The sequence below is a fragment of the Anopheles maculipalpis genome, chromosome 2RL (genome assembly GCF_943734695.1).
Source record: "Anopheles maculipalpis chromosome 2RL, idAnoMacuDA_375_x, whole genome shotgun sequence".
Taxonomy (NCBI): domain Eukaryota; kingdom Metazoa; phylum Arthropoda; class Insecta; order Diptera; family Culicidae; genus Anopheles; species Anopheles maculipalpis.
The window spans coordinates 95,044,775-95,066,195 of NC_064871.1; the positions used below are offsets into that span (position 1 = coordinate 95,044,775).

General features: G+C 43.4%; 1 protein-coding gene across 1 annotated transcript; it reads right to left on the bottom strand.

Moving 5' to 3' along the window:
* Nucleotides 1-2,631: 2,631 nt before the first annotated feature.
* On the bottom strand, nt 2,632-18,664 carry LOC126568393 (somatomedin-B and thrombospondin type-1 domain-containing protein). The gene is made up of 4 exons (XM_050224863.1): nt 18,343-18,664; nt 7,360-7,554; nt 4,669-4,789; nt 2,632-2,977 (listed from the first exon to the last, which is right to left on the bottom strand). Exons 1-4 carry the CDS (start codon nt 18,584-18,586, stop codon nt 2,644-2,646), a joined length of 894 nt encoding a protein of 297 aa, XP_050080820.1. The 5' UTR covers nt 18,587-18,664; the 3' UTR covers nt 2,632-2,643.
* Nucleotides 18,665-21,421: the final 2,757 nt, after the last annotated feature.

Here is a 21,421-nt window from a genome sequence, read left to right on the forward strand (position 1 = left end):
TTAACAGGCTAGGGTCTGATATACTAGGGTTTTGCAAAAGAGTCCCAGTCGAAATTCTGCACAGCTAAGAATTTGAAATATACTCATATGATTGAAGGTTCAGAGGACTTCCGTGGGATGGTTTGCCGATGAAAAACAATCTTCTCAATCAAGCTCCAGTCAAGCGAGGTCATCAAGAGCTGACGTCGAATATGTGTCCAAAATTTAATTTCTGATGTTGCGCCTGCCGGAAGTTGTTGCCTTCATCAATTAGTATTAGACAAAGCAAGATGTAATTTATTTGTCGAAACCGAATTCGCCACATAGCATAGAAATTGATGACTAACTTCGGAAAGAATAAGTATAAGTTATCGGCATCTCTGGTTCTGCGGTAAAAGAAGGAGAATCGCCAAGGACAGCAAAAAATGTTCAAACAATGATGATCAAATCGACAGTCAACGTTACACCGATCAAGTTTAAGAATTCGGTACGCTAATAGACTACTTTCAACAAACTCCTGAACTGACTTTTCTAACACAAAAATAGACTTCATTAGAGCTCAATCAGTTAAGAAAGAAATACGTATTATAACTTGATAGAAAAAAAAAACTTATGACCTTATGATAAATACCACACAGAGACTTTCGAGAGCTGACCTAACCCATAATGTGTATTTTTTTACCACTCGTGATTATTTATTAAACAAATAGATATTTCTTTCAAGCATCTTTAAAAAAATCACCCGCCTTGACCCACCGAATGCTGGACTTATTTGCTATCGATCGAGAGCCTATCCATAATTAGCCACACCCACGCCACTGGACGCTGGTTCATCGATCAAAAGACTTTCACTCATTAGCATTTAAATGTGCAGTCAAGGAAAGTCAGCGTTCCATCTTTTCTTAGCGTGTTTTTAGAACGCTTGTCGAAACCCATCGGCAAACCTAATTATGCAAGGTTCACAGGCGCGTCGCGTCATTGCCAGTCCATTAGCGTCAGTACTAAATCGATGAAACGACAGCTTGACAATCGATTCGTTGCCGATCGGTGTCACATAGCAGGAAGATGCCGCCACCGGACTATCCGGCAGGCCGGAGGCATCGCTTGACGTCGAGCATAAATTAAAGACGGGATGATCTTGCTTTAGAGCGGCTCCGATGGGCATGCGAGGTGTGACGAATCGCCCAAGATGGGAGCAGCAACATGATGTGCTGGATGTACACTTTTGGCAAATCACATAATTAGCATAATCGAATCGTCTAAATGCATAAGACGGCCACAACACGTTGGGTGTGAACGAGCGGTGTAGCTAGATCATCAATATAACGGAAACCTGCAAAACAACGATTTCCGGAAGCCATTTGAGCCATTTTGGGTAATTGAATGAGTTGGCGACTAATGGCGTTATGCTTTTCGGGGGTCCCAAACTAGCTAGCCCAAACAAGCTGTCTGAAAGGTGGTGTTTGTTTTACGGCGCTTGATTTGAATGGTGGACGAAAACATGAATGAGCTTGGTTTGACAAGTGGACGTGTAACACATTTCGGATAGGACTGTCAATGTACCAAAGACAGAGAGAGAGAGAGAGAGAGAGAGAGCAGCAAGAACACCAACAAAGAGGATTATTGTTTTTTTTCCTATTTTTAATAAATACTTCAGTTTCTTATTTAACCGGCTTAATGGCATATAAAAATAGTCTAATAAAATACTATTTACAGTTAAGTAGATGTTGTATGTACGTGTCCTGTTGCATCGATAAAAAAGGGAATCATTATCATATGCATTTGCCTTCGGTTTCTTACAAGTGTTTTTTGTTGTTCTTCTTGTTAGCAATTTGAAAGTAAAAACGCACTAGATAGATGAACTTAAAACAAACAAAAAATGCTAATAAACGAATAGATTTAATTTTTTCAGTAAAACAGAACTGCAGTACAACAGCAGTGTTTTATTTGCTGCATTACCTCACATTTCTTCTTTCCACTCGTCATGTATGGCTTCTTGTTTCTGTTTTTTGAGAACTTCTTGTTTGTCTTCTGTTTCTTTTTATACTTATTCTCACAGACGGTTTTTTTGCCACTTTTAAATAGAACACCATTTGCTTTAGAGTTCTACTATCTGCGTTACTGTTTAGTAATGAATTTCTGTATCCGTGTGCGAGTGGTTTACCTTGTTATTCGATTAGGTTTTCCTTTTAAATCTTAAAACATTTTTGCCTACCACATCGTCTTGGTACTGTGTTTTGTTTCGTTTCTGTCTGTAGTTGGTTGTAGAAGTACAATTTACTTAATCGTGTTAGTATCTATACGCCTATACGCCACCTTCCCAATTTACGCTGGGCGTTTTGTGTCCTTAACGTTGCCTTTTTTATATGCTTTTTTTTCGAGCAAAAAGGCAAATGAAACACACTCAAGGGAACAATTGGTGTAAATAAACGATGCGCTACACTAAGAGATGTAAAAGTGGGATACAACTTTGGAGAGAGTGAACGTGTGTGTGCCGATAAGCTGGGTAGGTTGGCGTTGTGGTGATATGCGGTCGGTACCGGGTCTCTCGAAACCCAGTCCCAATCCCCGGGGAAGACGGTTTACGGGGAGGTTGTGGGGGAAAATAGATGAAATTGAAAACGGGGAGTGCTTGGGGTGTCACAACATACCACGGGATAGACCTTAGACGAAAATGAACTGAGCGTCATTGGTGGGACACTTTTTCGGCTGGCCTACGGTAAGGCGCATCCACTTGCCCCGGCAGGCGGGCATGGCGAGCGTTGTGAAGCGTGTATTGCGCCCCGTCAATCCATCGCCCCGGCAGCGGTACTTGGGCGTATCCGGTTCCTCGTCGTCCTGCACCGAGTTGCTCGAGAGCGTATCGACTGTCTTGTCCTCGTGCAGTGCTTCCAGGTCGCAGCGAACGATCACACGCTCACCCTCGGCGAGCCCACGGTAGGTGTTGTCCTTGTGGCATGCCTTGGTCGCTTTGATTACCTCGAACTCCACACAGTACCTATGATGGGAAAGAAATGGCAAACACACACAAAGAGAGAGAGGGAAAGATTTAGTGAGCAGCACCAAGCAATATCGAATCGACATCAATTTCCGTGCAGATGATAGCTGATATCGGAGTACCCGAAAAGCAGAAAAAATTGAATCACCATAACACGCCTCGGGGGCATGTCACGAGCAGATGAACCCTCGATAACACCGGGAACCGTTGGTCGTTTCGGGAGAGAAAATATTACACTCCATATCCTCGGAATAACATCCGCCGCCTCCGGTCAATGAACGAGTGGCTGTGCGGATGCAGCTAGAGCTGAAGGGAAGAGCTTCTTGGAGGAATCAAGCTAGCTCACATTTCGCGTACGCACACACACAGTACGAAACGTGACCGCGAACTCTGTACACTCTCGGCACCATATACGGTGATCGAGAAAGCATTCCATCCCCGAGGGCTGCGACCCCTTCTTGGAGGCCCATGCGAAGGGTACGTCCAAGCGACCAGGTAACGGGTTCAGGTGAACGTCTACACTACGTATCTCGATGTGGTAATCGGAATACGGCTTTGCTGGTTGCTGACGGATGGATTGCAACCAGCTGAAGATTCTGGACTAATGTTTGCTATTCTGCAAAACGATTGCTCGGGATTGCCGTATTCGTATGCACCAAAAATGGATATACCGGAGCCTGTTTGGGCCGTATTTCTTTGATGCTCGAAGAATGAAGGGTTTGATTTGATTCCAGAAGTGTTCGATGGTCGTACGTATAACATCCATTTGATTGGCAAGCTACAAATATTGGAGTGCATGAAAGCTTTTCGGCAAAAGTCCCCTCCAATTCTCTAATTTTTTCTTTGGCTTGAGAGTGTAGGAAGGGTTTTATTAGTTTTGCGTTCGCAAATAGTTATACTTTTATGGTTCGATCTGAATTCAGTTTGAGTGAGTGAAAATTGGACAGCTTTGAATTCTTAGGAGCAGATACGGCTTTAATAAAAGATTAAATGTGATAAATCCTCTTTTTCAAGATCCAACTTATCAAATAACTGGTTATTGTTTCCATACGAAGTTTTTATTCCAGTCTCATTTAAAAACAAATTTGATTGGAATCTAAATAGTCCTCAGGAAAAAAAGATTGTCACATAGTCCAAATGTAGGCTTAATTCCTTGTTCTGTCTACTAGGGAAATATTAGTAAAATTAGTTAAACCTTAATAGTCAAAATAGTAGATTGAAAATATTAAAAACTCCCAAGTGCTATTTAAAAAGACTTTCCAACTTTATTCGATTTCGATACAGAACGATATAAGCGTCAGGTATATCAGCATTCAGGAAAACGCGTATCCCATTCCGATTGGTTGCACTCGTCCAACAATACACATCTTACCTCTAAAACACATCACACACATACACGAGTTTGTGTGCATTGTACCGTTGGTAAATCGATTAATTCCCATAGCTCGAGCATCGATTAGCAAACGAGCTGCCGCCCACGTGCACCACCCGATTCAATCAAGTGCAAAACGGTTACTGTACATCGCTCTGTGCATAAATCGATACGTTTCGATTCTGCCGTTCACACTCGCAACCACCAAAGGCGCCTGGTGCAGTTTTCGGTCCCATCGGGAGATTGGGAAAATCTGCCATCCAGGCGGTTTCGGGTGTTTCCGAGTTGCAAACGGTACGAGGGTTGGGGTAATACTTACTCATTTCCTCGGTTGTGCTTGAATGCGTTCTTGTAGCGCAATCGTAGATTTCGCCGAATGTCGCTGGTATCGTTCTCGTGGCGGCTCTTGGACAGGGCAGCCGGTAGCAGCAGGGCCGTTTCTGGAAAGTGGAGAAAAATAGGAGAAGCAGATGGAGCAAAAAAATAAAAAGCATTAGAAAACATCATCATCTGGCCGGTTGAGTTGTATAGTGGCGGTTGGAAAATCCAATCCCGTGCAAGTTCCGTGCCGTCAGCACGTCATCACGGCATTGGAGGCGAGTGGTCGTGGACACAGCTACGCTACCAAACCACCATCCAGTGCCGGTGGCAGCATTGCAATCAAGCTCCACTCAAGCAAAGTTTTTGATTATTTTAGCGGCAAAAGTTCGGTGGAATAAATGTGAAACTGAGGGCGAACGAAAGCCTGAATCATGGAGATGCAAGCTGTTGGGTTCCTCTGCAGCTGGTTATGCCCGAGAAGGAAAAGGTTATGGCTGGGCCTGGATCAGGCATGAAGTACGGTTCCGTTGCACCATTAAATCAGGGTTGCGGTAAACTGTTTTCGTCTATGATGTCCCTGTGTGTTTTGGAGGCATCTCGTGTTTGCTTGCTGGGAAGTGTTGCTAGTGATGGAATTTATGGAGCGCCAGGCAAGGATGTATGGAAATGGGATGGTGTTTTTGCTGTGTGTGTGTATGGAAAGGATATGCTGAAGCTAGTCAAATATGGATTTGTGGTGTCGTGGTTGATGGAACGATGGACACGGTGGTTAAATTCGCGGACACTGGCCAGACCAGACCCACAGCAGATTGGAGTGTTAGGAGAGATCGTAAATTTGGCATCAATTTATAACCCAATTCCGAACCATGGCTTAGCGACTGTTGAGCTTGCAGCTCATACGACTTTTTGAAAGCTTTTCGATAAACTTACATCAAAAGAATCGTTTGAATGTCAAAAAGTTACTGAAAGTCGCCGAAAGTAAACTCAACATTAATTGCTATTGCATTGACTGTTTCGTACGTACGGTGTCCGAGTCTTTCCTTTGATGTAGTGCTTTTCCCCTTTATTCAACGTACATCAGGTTCTCCAGCCCCATGCGTCCAAAGGCGAGACTCGGTTTGGCTGGAGTTCGAAAGACCCAATGCAACACGTAACGAGCAGCCGTGTAGACAAGCGAGCCAAGGGATTGGAATTTTATAATCACTCAAAACAAGCAAAAAGCTCAAAAGCTTCCCGAATTCCATCGCCACTGATCAAACAACTTTATTATCCATGTAAACGGGAAGTGTGTGCGTCTGCTGGGTAGCCTATTAAAATGTAAATCACTGTCTTGTGCATCATCGTGCTTTTATATCACAATTTTTTCACTCCACCAAGGGACTACATTTTTAATCACTACTCAGCACCAAAAGCCAGAGCGAAAAAAAATTAATTTGGCCCGAAATGTGTACATACGGAATGGGTTAAGCTACGGCTAGGATGGGAACGCGAAAAACGCACACCCGAAAGACTGTTGCGGTGAAGGGTGAGGGCTTTAAGCCTTCGGTTCGGGATTTTGTAACAACATTGCCAGATTCTTCGCCTGTAATAAACTACCCGTCTGACAAGCTCGGGCAGAAAAGAAGCAGAACTTTGACACCGAATACGGCCATCAATCATTTGTAAACTCGCGCGCGCAAAAAAAAAAATTGGGCAACAAACAAGCTCCGGCCGTACTCGTACGCCAAAAGTTTGGCTGTAACGAGCAGACACGAGCCTGTCCGACAGGGCAAATGTACGAGCGCCACTGACAGCTATTGATTGTCATGAGTGATAAAATGTTCAATTTCAAATTTTGACCAACAAAAGGGCGGATACGTTAAGGGTTTTTTTGTTTGTTTGCTGCTGTGATTCCTGGGAACCAACCAACGGTGGGTTCTACACACGTACATGACTACGCAATAGCAAAAGGGGCTGGTTCGCAAAGGGCGATGTTGAATGATTTTCTCCGTTGCCAAAAAACGATATACTGAGCACCAGTTTGACAGTTACATCTGAAAGCGATCCCCCTTGGAGTGGAGGAAAAAAAGCTCTCAAACACCGGAAACAATAACTATACTCCAGAGAGATAAATAAAAAAAAAACCACCAATCTACTGCAGAGTGCTGCCAATCCAGCAACGCGCTCAGGTGAAGCGAAAATACTTCGACCCCGTGCAATCATGCAATCCGCACTGCAAAAGGATTTGTTGCCGTTTGATTTGCGGTGAAAACCGTTTTGCATTTCGATTGCATACCGTGTAACGTCCGCCAGGCAAGGAAATGTCTGAACACGGTGACAAAACCACAAATGAAATGAAACCCTTTTTTTTTTCTTTCGATCGATCGAGAGCATCAAAATACACAGCAGAATTGGGAGCGAAGATCAATACAAGTTTACAATACATGCTGCGATATGGCAGTACCATCGGGAGGTCACTGTTTGCTTTATGCCGTATCAGGGGTTATCCAGGGGGTTAAAAAAAGGAAGAACCGATCCGGGAACGGCCACAGCGGCTCCGTTGCGAAGTGGAGTTTTTTGTTTTAATATTTTGCATCCATCCCGGCCATGTTCGCCACACGTGTCATTGAAATTGGAGTTGGAGCTATTGCGGCGGATATTGTTTTGCTTCCCCCGTCGTTGTTGTTTTTCCCTTCCCCATTCCACTTACCTCGGAGTGCCTTTCGGTCGTGATGGTTGTGACATTTCAGCCCCTGGCACCCACGTTTCTGCACCAGCGACGGGCAGTGTTTGCCACCATTCTGCGGTTTCTGCTCAATGATGCGAGTGCGCGACATCATACCGTTGCCACAGGCCGTGTCACATTCGCTCCATTGGCCCCATTCACTGACGATGCAGTCGATCACTGTGAGGAAGAGAGTCGGAGAAACGATTGGTTAGCAATTCAATTGATAAATGCAATTGCACACGCCGGTCGGAGTGTTTTCGAATTATGATTTCAAATAAGGTAAGGTAAGGGCAGCAAATCCAGCAGCCGATACCGATTTGTTGCTTCTCATTTCCGTTGACCTTTGAGCGTGGTGGAATGGAAGGTAAAGAATTTCCATTAATAAGGTCTCGAGTGCTTATCGAACTTCGAATAACTTGCGGCTACAACTTCCATAGCCATAGCCATACGAATCACAATTTTACATTCAGGATGAAAGCTTTCAAACCATTTCTTACATTAAAATTCACAGGCGGTGAAATGTGATGGTTACAGGAATAAAATAAGCACCGATGAACTCGTGAGCATCGATCTATATTAGATCAATCCCTTTATAAATTCATAAATTCATTCGAAAACTCCACGACAAATCCTACTAGAAACGTTCAGTACATTCTCAGGATGAAGGTATCTACTTCGAGTGTAGTATTATTTTAAAAGAAGCATCTGTCCCTTACAATTTCAAAGCCATTAGAGCACATACCATTGAAGGAAATAATCCAATTCCGTCCAGACATTGCAAGTGAGGCAAATCGTTCACCCGTGGCCATTCCCAATCGTGGACAAACATTTTTCAATTTATATTCAATTTTATTAATCAACTTCAAGTGTGTCCTACCAGTGTAGTTCCTACGAGCACAAAAACACAAGCCCCAGAAAAGCAAGCAATAACAAAACAGCAGCAGGTTGGTAATAAGTTTTGATTTGTTCGGAAATCTGTCTCTCGCTCTCGGTCGGGAACTTCATATATTTCACCGGGCTTCGCTGGTGCGAGATCAATAAAAATCAAGCATTCCTTTCTACGTCGCCCATTGCCGTTTCTCTGTTCGCTGTCCCCAAGAGCGGCCAAGAGCGGTGTGGCTGTGTGGCAGTTTTATGTAATGGCAGAAATGTTTGCCTATTATGGCGAGGACAACATCGTCAAGGAGTCGTCACGACGGAAGCGTTACAGATGGAAAACAAAATAGGTACCATCGATGGGAACGAGAGAAATAAAAGCAAAACATGATTCCATCGTGGACCCTACAGATGGCACGGTAAGGGTGGAAGTCGGCATAGGGTGTGTTGGACACTGGCGCCAGAGACAATCTTGCCTGGTGTATAGTATAGTAGAAGTAGTTTTGGACTTACTGCTACAGCAGCTGGAATGAGTTGGTTCGACAGCTCAAGAGCAAGCTGGAGATGCCCTTGATCGTTTGCCGCTTTTCTTGGAGAACCGGAAACAGGGCAATAGCAGCAATTCGCTATTGTTCTAGAGTTTTATTATTTATGTAATGTTCGATGTGCTTCAGGATATGTGTCCGGGTGGAGTGAGTTCCGGGAATGTGGCATCCGTTCGGATGCAGATCTTTGCAGACCAATCAAAGAGTCCACAAGGCTGGCATACTAAGAGAATCGGCAGGGGAGCTCCAACAAAGGGAAGGTGTACGATGGGTGTACCGGAAGCCACTTACAGAGTTTCCACCCATAACTTGCCTTCCTGGTGGGGATAGCTCGTCCGTCGCTTGGAAAGGGCGAGCAAAAAGGGACTTTGCGTTGTTTGCCATGTTCGTACCGTGAGCGTGAACAAACAAATGCCTCTTACAGTGTGTGAGCCTTCCCTGCTGTAGTTATTGTGCTATTTACGTACTTGATAGCCGTACTGCACAAGTACATTTGGGTCTCTGCATGGTACAACGGCCCATCTCAACAGTGGCTAAACGTGTGCACACTCGAAGACGAAGACTCGGGCACAAATCGGATTTCCAAGGCCCCATTCCTCTGCAATACCCGGTAGCACCACCAACTGCAGATGCTGATTGTGATGAACAATAATCGACACTTTGCGCACCAACCATCGCTACCGACCGACCATGGCAAACCTGCACGTTGGTACGGTGCCAGTGTTAAAGAATAAATAAATAAAAAACCCAACAACCTTCCGGCGATGGAGATGCAACTGACGTTCGGATGGCTACCTCTACTACTACTGCTGCTGCTGCTGCTGCTGCTGCTGCTGCTGCTGCTACTTCTGTATCCGCAGTAGACGCACCCACGAACCGTACACCCTCCCGAGGGTGGTTGACGGCTAGAAATGACAGATATAAACTTTTATGACAGCTGCCCGGGCAAAACACTCCCCGTTTGAGTGTTTTCACACAGTGAAGCGTTTGGAAATCTGCATCGCATGCCGCTCGGTACCTTCATGTGCTTTGTTGGTGTTATAGGACGTTACATCGCCACCCAACCTCGCATGAGAACCGGAGCGAAGCTTTTACATTTTACAAGGCATGAAATATTATTACCTTCATTGCAGGAACCATGAACAAGCCATCATGCCTGAAGGGCTAGTCGCTTTATTATGATTAGCATGGCGTGTGTACACAGAGCGCGAGAGAGAGAGAGAGGGAACACCTCATCAGTCCACAACCACACAGCCGTACCGTGTTGCATGCAATCGGGTGATTGACCCGAAAGCGAAGATTGAAATCCTGGCGCGTATTTTTTTTTATTACGAATACGAGCGTGTTAATACCGTGCAACGTTCTGGATGGGTGGGAGATTAAAGCCGAGAGTTTGCTGTTTACCGTATGCCGCTCTAAGGTCACGTTTTAGCACGCTCGCAGTCACGCCAACATGCCTCGCGAGTGACAGTGATCATCTACACAATTTACGATTCAATTTCGATAGTGCCCATGCCCTGCCGTTTGCTCGTTGCCGTTTGAGGGAGATTTGTTTTCGTTCTTTTCCTTTAAATCCTCATCAATCAGATTCAGACGGCTGGCATGGTGCAGCACGAGCCTTGGTGGTGCAATGGAGGGTGATAATTGTATGGTTTGGGTGCCGAGTACCTACGTGAATAAGTAACTTCCTTTTCCTGAGCTTATGTGAACGCGTACGCCGTGTACGAGTGGTTAAGGTACTGCAGCGAGCTTACTGCAGAAGTAGCGGTCTTGAAAAGGTGAGCGTAATGAGAGCAACCCTTTGAAATGAATTCCCAGAAGGTACAGTAATTTGTAAGGCTGTATAGGTTGGGGAACCAATGCTGCAGGGATTGCATGTGTGTGAAGTCTGTTTGCTATTGAAAAGCTGCACTCAAGGATGCATTCCTAGAAACCCATATAAGTAGGAGAGGATGCTCCTCAAAATGTTGCATTAACAGAATTCTCAGTGGGCTGATTACAAATATTGAGAGAATTGTTTTATGTATTTCAATAAAACTTATCAATTAATTTCAATAAAATAAATTGGAATCAAAATCAATGTTTTAATCATTTATTGAAAGTTATAATAATTTAATAAAATATAAGGATAATCGATTAGGATAATCGAAAGGGACGCCCTGGTGGTACAGGCGACACCGCCTCCAATCTTCAAACGGCAGGACAGGGGTTCAAATCCTATCCGGACCGCCTCCCCGTAGTGAAACCTGACTAACCAACTACGTGGTATCGGACAGTCTAGTAAGCCATTTCGATGGCCAGTGTGGCCTAGTAGATTGTTAAGCCAAAAAGAAGAGGAAGAGTCCCTACTATAAAAAAAATAGTTTGAAAAGTAAATGAACTTATGTTTCATAAGCCACTGTGTCTTTCGACTGTGAGTTCTACATATTTTTAGAAGCCACGTTGCTTGATTAAGAATGTTTAAACAAGACCAAAATTGTTTAAATTATTACTGAAGCTTCTGACTCAAGTTGTGCATGAAAAAAATCGATTTAATTGTAACACGATTTACAGTTTTTATACAATTGTTCTTCCAACAATAAGCTTGTTGATTGGAATATAAATGTTGAATGAAAATTCCTCCATCCCTGCGTGCTTTGCGCATCTCAAACCACAAACGCAAACACAAAGGGCACGCGAATGTAAATCACAAAATTTCAAACACCTCACAGCCAAACGAAAAACCGTTAAAAAAGCACAATCAACGAAGCGATAAAATTGGCAATGGCATCCTAGCAACCAGGGGATGGGAGGGGAGGGGGTGGGGGGCTTACTTTGATCCGACGCCGAAGGATGGCGGGATGCTGGAGACCGTGTTGTTTCCCAACCAGGAACTGGCAACATGAAACGAAACTCATCTTTAATCCTATACCTGTGTGTTTAGGTACGCTCGTGTGAATGTGCGTGTGAAAAAAGTTGAGCCAAGGTTATGCTTTCATCATGCTGCCATGCTACAATTTCCACTTAAGGTAGAGTTTTATTAAAGAAAACAAAAACAAAAAAAAACACAACCGTGTAACCATGGAAGCTTTAATGTTTGTCAGCGGTGAGCCACTTTAATTTTATGTGCCCGTGTGTCATAAGTTTGCATTCATCACAAATTATGATAACGGTGAGTTTTGTTTTCGAAACTTGTTTCCTGTTTGTTTGTTTTTTTTTTTTGCTTTTAAGCTGCTCGTTGTGATGGTGAGCTAAAACTTGTAACACTTCCCGTTCCCTGCCCAGGATAAGGCTCCTAACGATGTAATTTTATTTTACCGCAAACTGTCATGGTAACTGGCAAAAAAATCGCACTGCTTTTAGCTAGCATGACCTCTTGCCATTTGAAAAATAATCCCAGCGGGTATGCGCTTCCGCTACTACTACTTCTACATCGTCTGTGTATGTGGAATAAATGTTGCATATGTAATACAGCGGTGCGGTCGAATGGGTCGAACAAAACGTGACATAAAAACGGAACTCGCCCGAAAAAAATCCTCTCCGAGCTGGCAACACTGTTACGAGTGCACTGCATACCGGAGCAGAGAAAAGCTTACCGGTGGAACTAAGAACCACAAACACAAAAAAGGACACTATTTTGCACTTCATTTGAAGGGAAAGTTACTGCTTTTTTTTTTCGTAGAGTGCGTGCCCGCTTCCGTTGACGCTAACGCAGCCATGGAAATGTGTGGACAGCGTTAGTTAGGTTGTGTCCGGAGTGGCTAATTAAAGAGGTGAAAATGGGCTATGGAATAGCAGAAGTAAATGAAGTGACGTACGGCACCGTTGGGTAGAATGTATTATGCGCCGGTGTTTTTCGTGCTGTAAAAGATAAATTTATTTAAGCTGCTGTGCCTCAATTCTAGGAATAAAAGTGAAGCTTAGATGGGGAGACTGTTGACAAAAATTTGACGATGGAAGTTTGTGTAAAGGAAGTGGCTCCTGCGGCTCAGCGCTAGAGCTTACGAATTTTATTTTTTAAAAATTCGAGAAGAGTTCCAGAATAGCAAAGAGAAGATTTTTTGTTGTTACGAAAAATACATATTTATGGAGTTGTTGAGTTCGCTTTATTCTAAAAGAAAATGATTAATTCCTTAGAGATTACTACATTTGTGCATTGCAGATCGATGAAGAAACATGTAAGAGCAAGTCTTTTACATATAAAAATCATTTTAAAAAATTAATAAAATTTTATGATCGCGAAAACCTCATGTAAAGTGATTATTAGATGTTAAAAAAGATAATTCATGTACGAAACTATATTTAATAAATGAAGAACAGTAGCGCCAAACAGTATTTTTTTAGAATAGAAAAGTACTAAATTACATCTTTGGGTAATTGGAATTATTCGAATACAAACTGCAAGCTATTATCTCGCTTTCACAACGCACTGAATCTTCTGTAAACGATTGGCTTAAAAAGTTTTACCCCCATGAGCTTCTAATAAAACCCAAACAAGAAAACCTGATGTGCGTCATCATTGTTTCTCCTTACTCGGATCTGTATCTCGTTTAGCCAAAGAGTTTGTCAAACTTTTGCGGTATTGATGCTGTTAAAGGGCGTACGAAGCTGCACACGAATCATGCATAATTCAACGCCTAAAAAAAAGGAGAAGCACTGTGGGTGTTTGTTCGATCGCTAGCCGTGAGGCTGGGCCATCCTCAAGAATAGGGGGCGCATCCTTTGCAAAGTCGCGTAGGCTTTGTACCACAAACCACGGACAATCGTTCGACGCAGACGAATGCAGCCGATAGTCGCATATTAAGCAATCTCCGCCAACTTACACGAATTGCAAATGAGCCTAAGGCCATCCTCCACAGTTTTGTGGTATACTTTTGTGCGAAAAATTGCTGCCTTCTTTTTTTTTTAGTTGGCCGTATCCGGCACCTCTTTTTCTCTTAGCTCTTCACTAGCAGTCCTCCAATGATTAGAAGCAAAAACTGACGCTCTAGACTCAGCAAAATCAGTTTTTCCTTCCCGCGAGCGTTTCAAAAAGTTGTTCTAACCTAGCCAGGCTTCTAAGAACGCGCTCGAGTTTCGAGTAGATAGCGGGAAGGGGAACGACCCAAACTCACACATAGGAATTACATTTCAAACAGCAGTGGTTCGCCGGATCACAATCGCTCCACCAGACCTAAGCTAAGGAAAATTATGTTTTTTTTTTTTTGGTAATTTTCCCCCACCCCGTTCGTTGAATGCTTCCGGTGCCGGTGCTTTCACGTCACCCGGTCGACGAATGGATTGGCAGACGATCGGCACCAGCACGGACAGAGAAATTACCATTCGGCGCGAGTAGTACGCGTACGCGACCAGCTGCGGACGTAAATTATTTACAGCGAGCTCGCGCTCGAGAACAAAGTGTAATTTAGATGTTAAATATGCTATTCCTTCCGTTGCTGGCATCGCGGTGGCGTACTTTGCCGGGCAAAAGGTGAAAGGGCTGTTCGGTGAAGTTTTATTCCTTCAGCCCTTATTTTTATTCCCCGCCAAACACTCACAGAGTGAGGAAAACAATCTTCATTATCTTCGAGTTAAACTGTTTGCCTAACAAATTTTCTATCATCTAACGACGACGAACGCTAGGAAGTTTTTTTCTCTTTATTAGTTGTTTCCGGAGTGTTTTTGTCTACATAAAGGGAAAAATGAGGTTGGCTTTTTCTGGGGCGAGAGAAAGCAATAAGTGTGGAATTAGTGCAATATTGAGTTATTATTATTCCTGCCGTTGCAAGCGTTCCTTCCATGAAAGCTAGCAGCACGTCGGAAAATGCTATGCACACAGTCTACCTTCCAGGGAATCAAACCACAAAGGGCTGGTTTTACGCGGTTCTAGAAAGGGTTAGAGAAAGAGTTGAACGTTTGCTCCCACATTTGGTGACGATCTTCATCGTCAAATAGTCAAATGCTCGTTTTAGAATACTCGTTCGTCCAGTCATTATTGTGGCGCAAGAAGCAACCACAGCAGAACACAGTGAAAACAGTGTTTAAGCATTTTGTGCACGTACCGTTTGCATTGCACGGGATGCATTTCTCTCCCACGCTCAAGGGATGGGCGTGCTTTGAGGTTGACCGCTAGGGCGTTCGGTAGCGCGTTCAGATGGCAGATGAATTATGGTAAATTTGCAGCCCCTTTTGAACGTCTTGGAGAGCGAAGCCCGTATGCAAAGTCGGCGGATGACTATCTTGAGCAATTGTATGGAGGGATTAATCATGCGAAAGACGACCATCAGGCGTTTCTTGTTGTGTGAAATATGCAGCTCAAAAATGCATTATGAATAGTAAAAAAAGAAGACCTTTTCAATTTGTTCAATTTATCATGCATAGAGTTTGATGACAAACTACGTATACTTTCTACGTTTAGGAACTAATACTAATTATAGAAATATGATTCAATTTCTATTTTGATGTGTTTGAGGGATGTTTTGGGGCCCAAGCCCAAAGTTTTGAAGAAGAAAGCCTCCTGGATCATGGCTTTTTCTTCATTAGATTTTGGTTCATTTTATTATCTGACAAAACTTTCATTTAATAGGGTCGGATGAAGTTCTATGTAAACTGTGTAAATTACAGTAAATTTTATTCAATTTTCATGCATATGCAAAGTCCCAAAAAGGGACCCTTCACTTTTCATGTTTCCTGGAATACAATAATTAATAAAGTTACATTCCAAACTTTACCCCTGTTTGAAAATTCAAAACATAATTTCCATCCAGACAAGGAAACAACCATAAAACATCACCTGTAACGATGCATCAGAAAAAATCCTCATATCCTACCGCTGAAGAAAATGTTCAACTGTGACCAAACATTTTAATGAAAACAGAAACACAAAACAAATAGAGGCAAGAAGGAAAAAAACTCCATTAGAATCACCTTTCCTTCGTCTTGTTATGTCTTTTTATTATTGCAAAATAGAACTAAAACATTCACTGTCGGGATGGGATCGCGTTGAACTTTTCGCCGTACCCAAAAAGTGGCAGGCGTCTTTGTGAATCTGGCCGTGATTCAGGCGAAATCCTATTGCTGTTCGGTTTTTTCCAGCTAGCTCCCCTTCCCTACAGTTGGCCCATTACCATTTCCATTTATATTTCAGGTTTTTCTTTGACTCTTTTATTTTTAATATTTTTTTCAAGGGTTCCAATCACGATGTGGAAAAAGTTTGCCCCCGATGTAGAGCAGAAGAGAGTCGGAACGCAATCGTTGCAACGGGTTTTCCATGAATTTTATTTCGGGCATCTCGGACTCGGGCAACCAGTCCTGTCCGAGTAGCTGCCGATGACACCGATGATGACGACGACGACGACGAAGTTGATGGTTGATGGTAACGATCCTTTCCCCCAAAAGGAGCCCCTCCATCGTCCATCCTTTAGCCATCCTCGAAACACTTTCCACGCACAAAAAGGGAAGTTAGTTAGGACCCGGAAATGGTTGTTTTACGGTGTGGTTTGTTTGAATTTTTATTCTAAATTATTGTAGGTGGAGGGAATGCAGGGGAGTGAAATTTTGCACCACGGGTTTGAGTTTCTTTTATTATTACCATTTTATATGAAATCGGATTTTACAGCACCGGATGGAAATCGGTGTAGGAAGGTAGAGAAAAGCATCAACATATTCATAAACTAAGGTACCGCCCATGGGTGTTGGAGGTGTGAGTTGAAGGAAAGTTAGGGGGGAAAAAAACGTTAGTTCCATCCAATCAAAAGCCGGAACTTGGAACCCGTCCGGATTGCTGTGCGGTGTGCGATTCCTCTTCGCTTTCGCTTACCTTTTGAAAGGCAAATGTTTTGACGAAATTGCATCCCGATGCAAATCTTTGCGGAGGTTCTAAATTGGGGTCCTGAATGGTGAAAATTTCCATAAATAATGTGAGATAATGTTGGGTGGCAGTCCTTGTGAGTGAGGCCTACACTAACTGATGCGTTCCATTCACACGCCCAGTATCAAAATGCCGTTTTACGGATCGTGGAGTATGCAACACTAGGGTGTTGCATATTCAAATCTAGTGCAGTGATTATTTTAGCCACGCAAAAAAGGTGGTTTTTGGAAAGGGGGAAGAGAGAAAACTGGGTCTAAATCGAGAGCTGTTGCGCTTAATCCCCAAGTAGCGGCTGTATAGCGATCCACGAATGCAATCATTCGACGATGAGTGCAATGGCTGCACTCACGAACCTCTAGGTAGCTGCGCTACGAGATAGACAGCGTGCTGGATGGGTGGAATATTTACTAAAAATAATATGAAGTGAGTATCTCCCCTTCCAAAAGCTGCCCCAGTGGGAATGGACCCGGTGTCCAGAGTGCTTGATTTATGATCTTTCCGTTGCGGCAGCGCGTACGCGCGTGATTCATAGCTCAGCATAACGATTAATTATGCAATCATGGCGTTGGTTTGGCCGACCAAAATAAAAAAACTCCCCGATTGGAATTTTGCAAAATTGGAAATGAAGATGAGAAGAGTGGAAAGAAAAAAAACGACCCCTATTACGGCACTCATCCAACCACGCAAGGATCGATCAGGAAGGAAAAATGTTTCAACGCATCTAATCCTGTTTTTTTCTCTCTCTTTTTCTCTCTAGTTCGTCCAATATTTCCAATTACTTCCTTCAACTGACCGTGGCCCACAACCACCCGAGAAACCCGGAAAGGATTAATGGATCGAATTTGCAAAGAGAAATAGCCATGGGGGAAAAAAGCTCACGACTCAATGACCCACCCACAGCAAATCGCCGGGGGTTTATTGCGTTTCGGAAAGCATTCCTGCTTGAAATGGTTTATCATTCTCAGCGCAACAAATCTACCTTTCGCGTAATGTCCAGCGTCCAGCTAATCGGCCGGAAGGGTTAGGAAAAAATGGGGAAATGTTTAATCACTTTGCGTTACGATTTTGGGTCAGGTTTTCGGTGCAGGTTCAGGTGCAACGATCAAGGTTGATTAATTGCGAAATGCGAACGATTGATGGATGATTAGATTTTGCACGCGGTCAGTTTGCTAATCTGATCGATAAATCACGATTGTACAGAGTGGGGGGATTTTGATTTAAAGTTGCAAATTACGTTTATGCGTGAAATTGATGTTAATAGTCATACGAAAATTTATTACTTCCAATACAAAACATGGATAAAAATTATAATACATCCAATCCAGAGAAGTTTCAATCCTTGCTACAGAACGTAAAATTATTACATTATCGAAAAGTTACTAAAACACCGATAACAATATCGATTAAGAAAAATATGATTTAATTGAAAAGACTTGTGCAATAAAATCCCAACTATCACGAAAAGTGGAACGATAAACCTCAAATGAAGACAGACATGTAGAAACGATGCTCAAAACACTTTGTGCACTCTTTTCACATTACCAACCATATAATCATTGCCACCAGTTTCCATTGCGGTGTGGCAGCTCTTTACAAATTACTAAATCACATTAAACACTTAAATCCGTTTAAATCGCTTTTCTCCAGCTCCCTGGCGTACACTACTGCTAAACAGCCGGGTACAACCATATAATTTCCACGCAACAAAAAACTTACCTCCACAGTGCGATTTGAAGTCATCGCAGCAGTCGCCCAGCTTCAGGCAGGCGTGATCACAGTAGCACGGCTTATCGTTCAGGTCCTCGATGATCGCGTTCAGCGGTGCCTTCTGCACCACGCACGACGAATCGCGCCCATTGCAGCAGAGGGTGGCTTCCCGGCAGGAACCACCGTACGCACCCCCAATCAGCCCACTCAGCGGTACCAGCAACACCGCAAACAGCACGTACTGCGCTCCCATCGTTCGGCGTTTGATGTTGTCCGTCGTCGTCGTCGTCGTCGGTGTCGGTTAACGAACGATGCTGGCTTCTCAGTAGCAACACAGTCCGTCGCTCGGACCGGACCGGTGAGAAACTGATGCAACTCTCGTATCTACTTCACGGTGCACTGCAACTCGACGGCAGTTCAACGCACGTTCAGCTTAAACCGACGGTGTAAAGATGGTTTCCTGCTGAGAGGGGTGATTTTTTCGGGAAAACGCCACACGAACGTGTACGCTGCTGCTGCTGCTGCTGTTGGAGAGAGAGACAGAGAAAATAAAGGAAAAGGAACAAAGTGGAACGATCAGAAAATGCGCTTCATTTTGCACCGAAAATGGAACCGAACGTAAAGATAATAAATGGCTTTCGATTTCAGCAGAACGTTTCAGTAGAAACGCAACGCAACCATAATTGCAACGCGGTGGAAAAGTCGAAAGAAAACGATGAGCATTAAATCAACCGTAATTGGGTGTGTGTGTGTGTGTGTGTTTGTAAAGGTGCTGGTGGTGGTAAGAGCAAGCGTGGAGCAGATAGGATTAAGTTACTTCTGGTCGAGATTTTTCCTTGCTTTACCGCCGTGGAAGATTGTTTGACCAAAACGAAGGAAGTCACAGCACAATCTTGCCCGAATACCGTCGCCCCATTTTCGCGGAAGGATCGAAGAATTCTGAGGATACCGCAGTTCGCTCTTTTTTTTCCTTTTGCGCAACCCAATTCCCACTGGGTTGCCGTTGTTTCAATGTTACTTATGTGATTGAAAATAAATGCCAAAATCAGTGGGAATGATTTAAAGATCATTGCTTCTCTTTCTTTCTATCTTCATGTGCAGTGAAATGAATGGATGCAGAGGAGGGTTTCATGAAGTGGTTTAGTCATTTTCCTTTTTTTTTTTTTTTGGAAAGTGATGGGATATAAATTATAGCAAATTTTCTAAATGCTCTTTGAGGATGTGCGTGCAGTTTTAGCAAACGAACGCTCAAACGAAGGGTTGATAAATGGAAGTGATTTATTTTTAGCGATTAAACATTTTCCTTTAGTGCAGGGAATGTAATTAAATACAATCCACACACTTCCTTAGGAAAATTAAGGTCGTGTTTAAGTAGATAAGTTCGAAAGGAATTTTAAAAATAAAACAAATAATAAAAGCATGAAATGATTATATGAGTTCGTATGGGAACAGTAGAAAACACTCTATTTTCATTTTATTTTTGAGTTTTATAATTAGATTTATATGAAATGAGTTCGTTTCAGTTTGTTTTCTTGTTCATTATAGCAAAGAAATTGTTTTCTGTCCTTTCGTTGCGTGCTTGTAATCCGTTTGTAGATAAATTTTTTATGCAGTAATTGATTTAAATTAAGGAAAATTGCACAAAGTAAATAGAAAAGTAATACAATAAAACATGAAAAAGAACCTTTACTTAACCAGAAAAGAAACAGAGCCATCAAATTACCATTAAAGACAATGATAATCATGTGCCAACGCGTACACTTCCTGCGCTCTCTGAAATAAGAATTCTCTTCCATCGAATAACTTCTTCATAAGGCATAATTTCTTTCATCATTATGGACGCTAATCGTTGCACTCCGATGTGAAACATCTTTTTGGCCTAAGCATGATAATCATTCGTCATAACCCAGTAGCTGAAAGCAGCAATTTTAAGCTTGTTAAGTCACTTCTATCCCACCTTGACGCAACGTCTTCAATTTGCCAGCAACGCTCGGAATGAGTCCTGACAACTTGGTCCAACGAATGATTGAATTATGAATTGCTTGCGAAACCCCACTCGAGAACACTGTTCAGCATCATTCCCTCTGCAGCATTCATAATTCCCCGTGCGCTTAAAGACACCCGCAAGGAAATATAAACCATGTACAGGTGTTGAAGCGAACCCCTAAACGACGAACAAAAACCTTCTAATCCGGTAAACGAACTTCACGACACCGTCGGCTACGGTTCCTAAGAAGTCTATCTAATCTACCGGTGCTCGTTTGTCGGTGCGGAAAGCGCATACACGGGTAAGGGTTGCAGAACGTAACAAGCAGCAGGACAAGATAGAGTAACCCATTAACGAGTTGGACTGTTCCGTTCTCCATTGCCAACGCACACTCCTCTCCGTCAAGTCGTCCAACTTTACCAAAAAAGCGTATACCGTAAACGTTACACACGAAAGCACAAAACACACGCTAATGCTTGCCGAAATCTGCACAAACGAATTACTTGTGGCGTCGCTATCTACGCCATCCAACCATCTGCTGGTGGAGCTAATTTATTCCCGCCCCATACTGCCTAGGGCCGAGCGAGGTCCAGCTTGATCCTTTCGTAACCTATCGTGTGTCATGTGTCCGGAATGAAAGGAGACCTAAATAATGAAGGTAGAAAGTCATCCGACCGACAAGCAGGCTGCCGAAGATAACTAACTTTAATTTGCCCCATTCGTCTGCCGGGCGGTGCGTGGGCCCGGTTGTAGATTTGTCCATGTCCATGAGGGCCGCTTGTAGCGCTTATCTTGTGCCCTGACAGCTCCCAATAGCTTCGATAGCCACGGTGCCCTGGTGACCATCGTTCCGGTGTCATGTTGGAGAACTAATGAAGGAGCATTAGTGAGGGTGCGGGAGAAAACGGTGGAAAACCACCAACCAGCTGTCAAGATTGGGCTAATCGGTATTCCGTTCAGTGCCTCACTCCCGGTATTAACCCGGTGCAGTTCCGTCCGCTCATCTCGGTTCCGTGCCGTCGCCACGCACAAAAGGTCAGCAGGATAAAATCCCAAAGCTTAGCCCGGAATCTTCCGGGCACATACACGGTCGCACGGACA

Bases quoted from the DNA above. Each gene is read 5' to 3' on its own strand.
- LOC126568393 (XM_050224863.1), bottom strand. From the start codon at position 18,586: ATGGGAGCGCAGTACGTGCTGTTTGCGGTGTTGCTGGTACCGCTGAGT. The intron at 7,555-18,342 runs GTAAGTTTTTTG...TCTTCCTCACAG, and splicing joins CTTCAAATCGCACTGTGGAG to TGATCGACTGCATCGTCAGT. The intron at 2,978-4,668 runs GTAAGTATTACC...TTCCCATCATAG, and splicing joins AAGCACAACCGAGGAAATGA to GTACTGTGTGGAGTTCGAGG.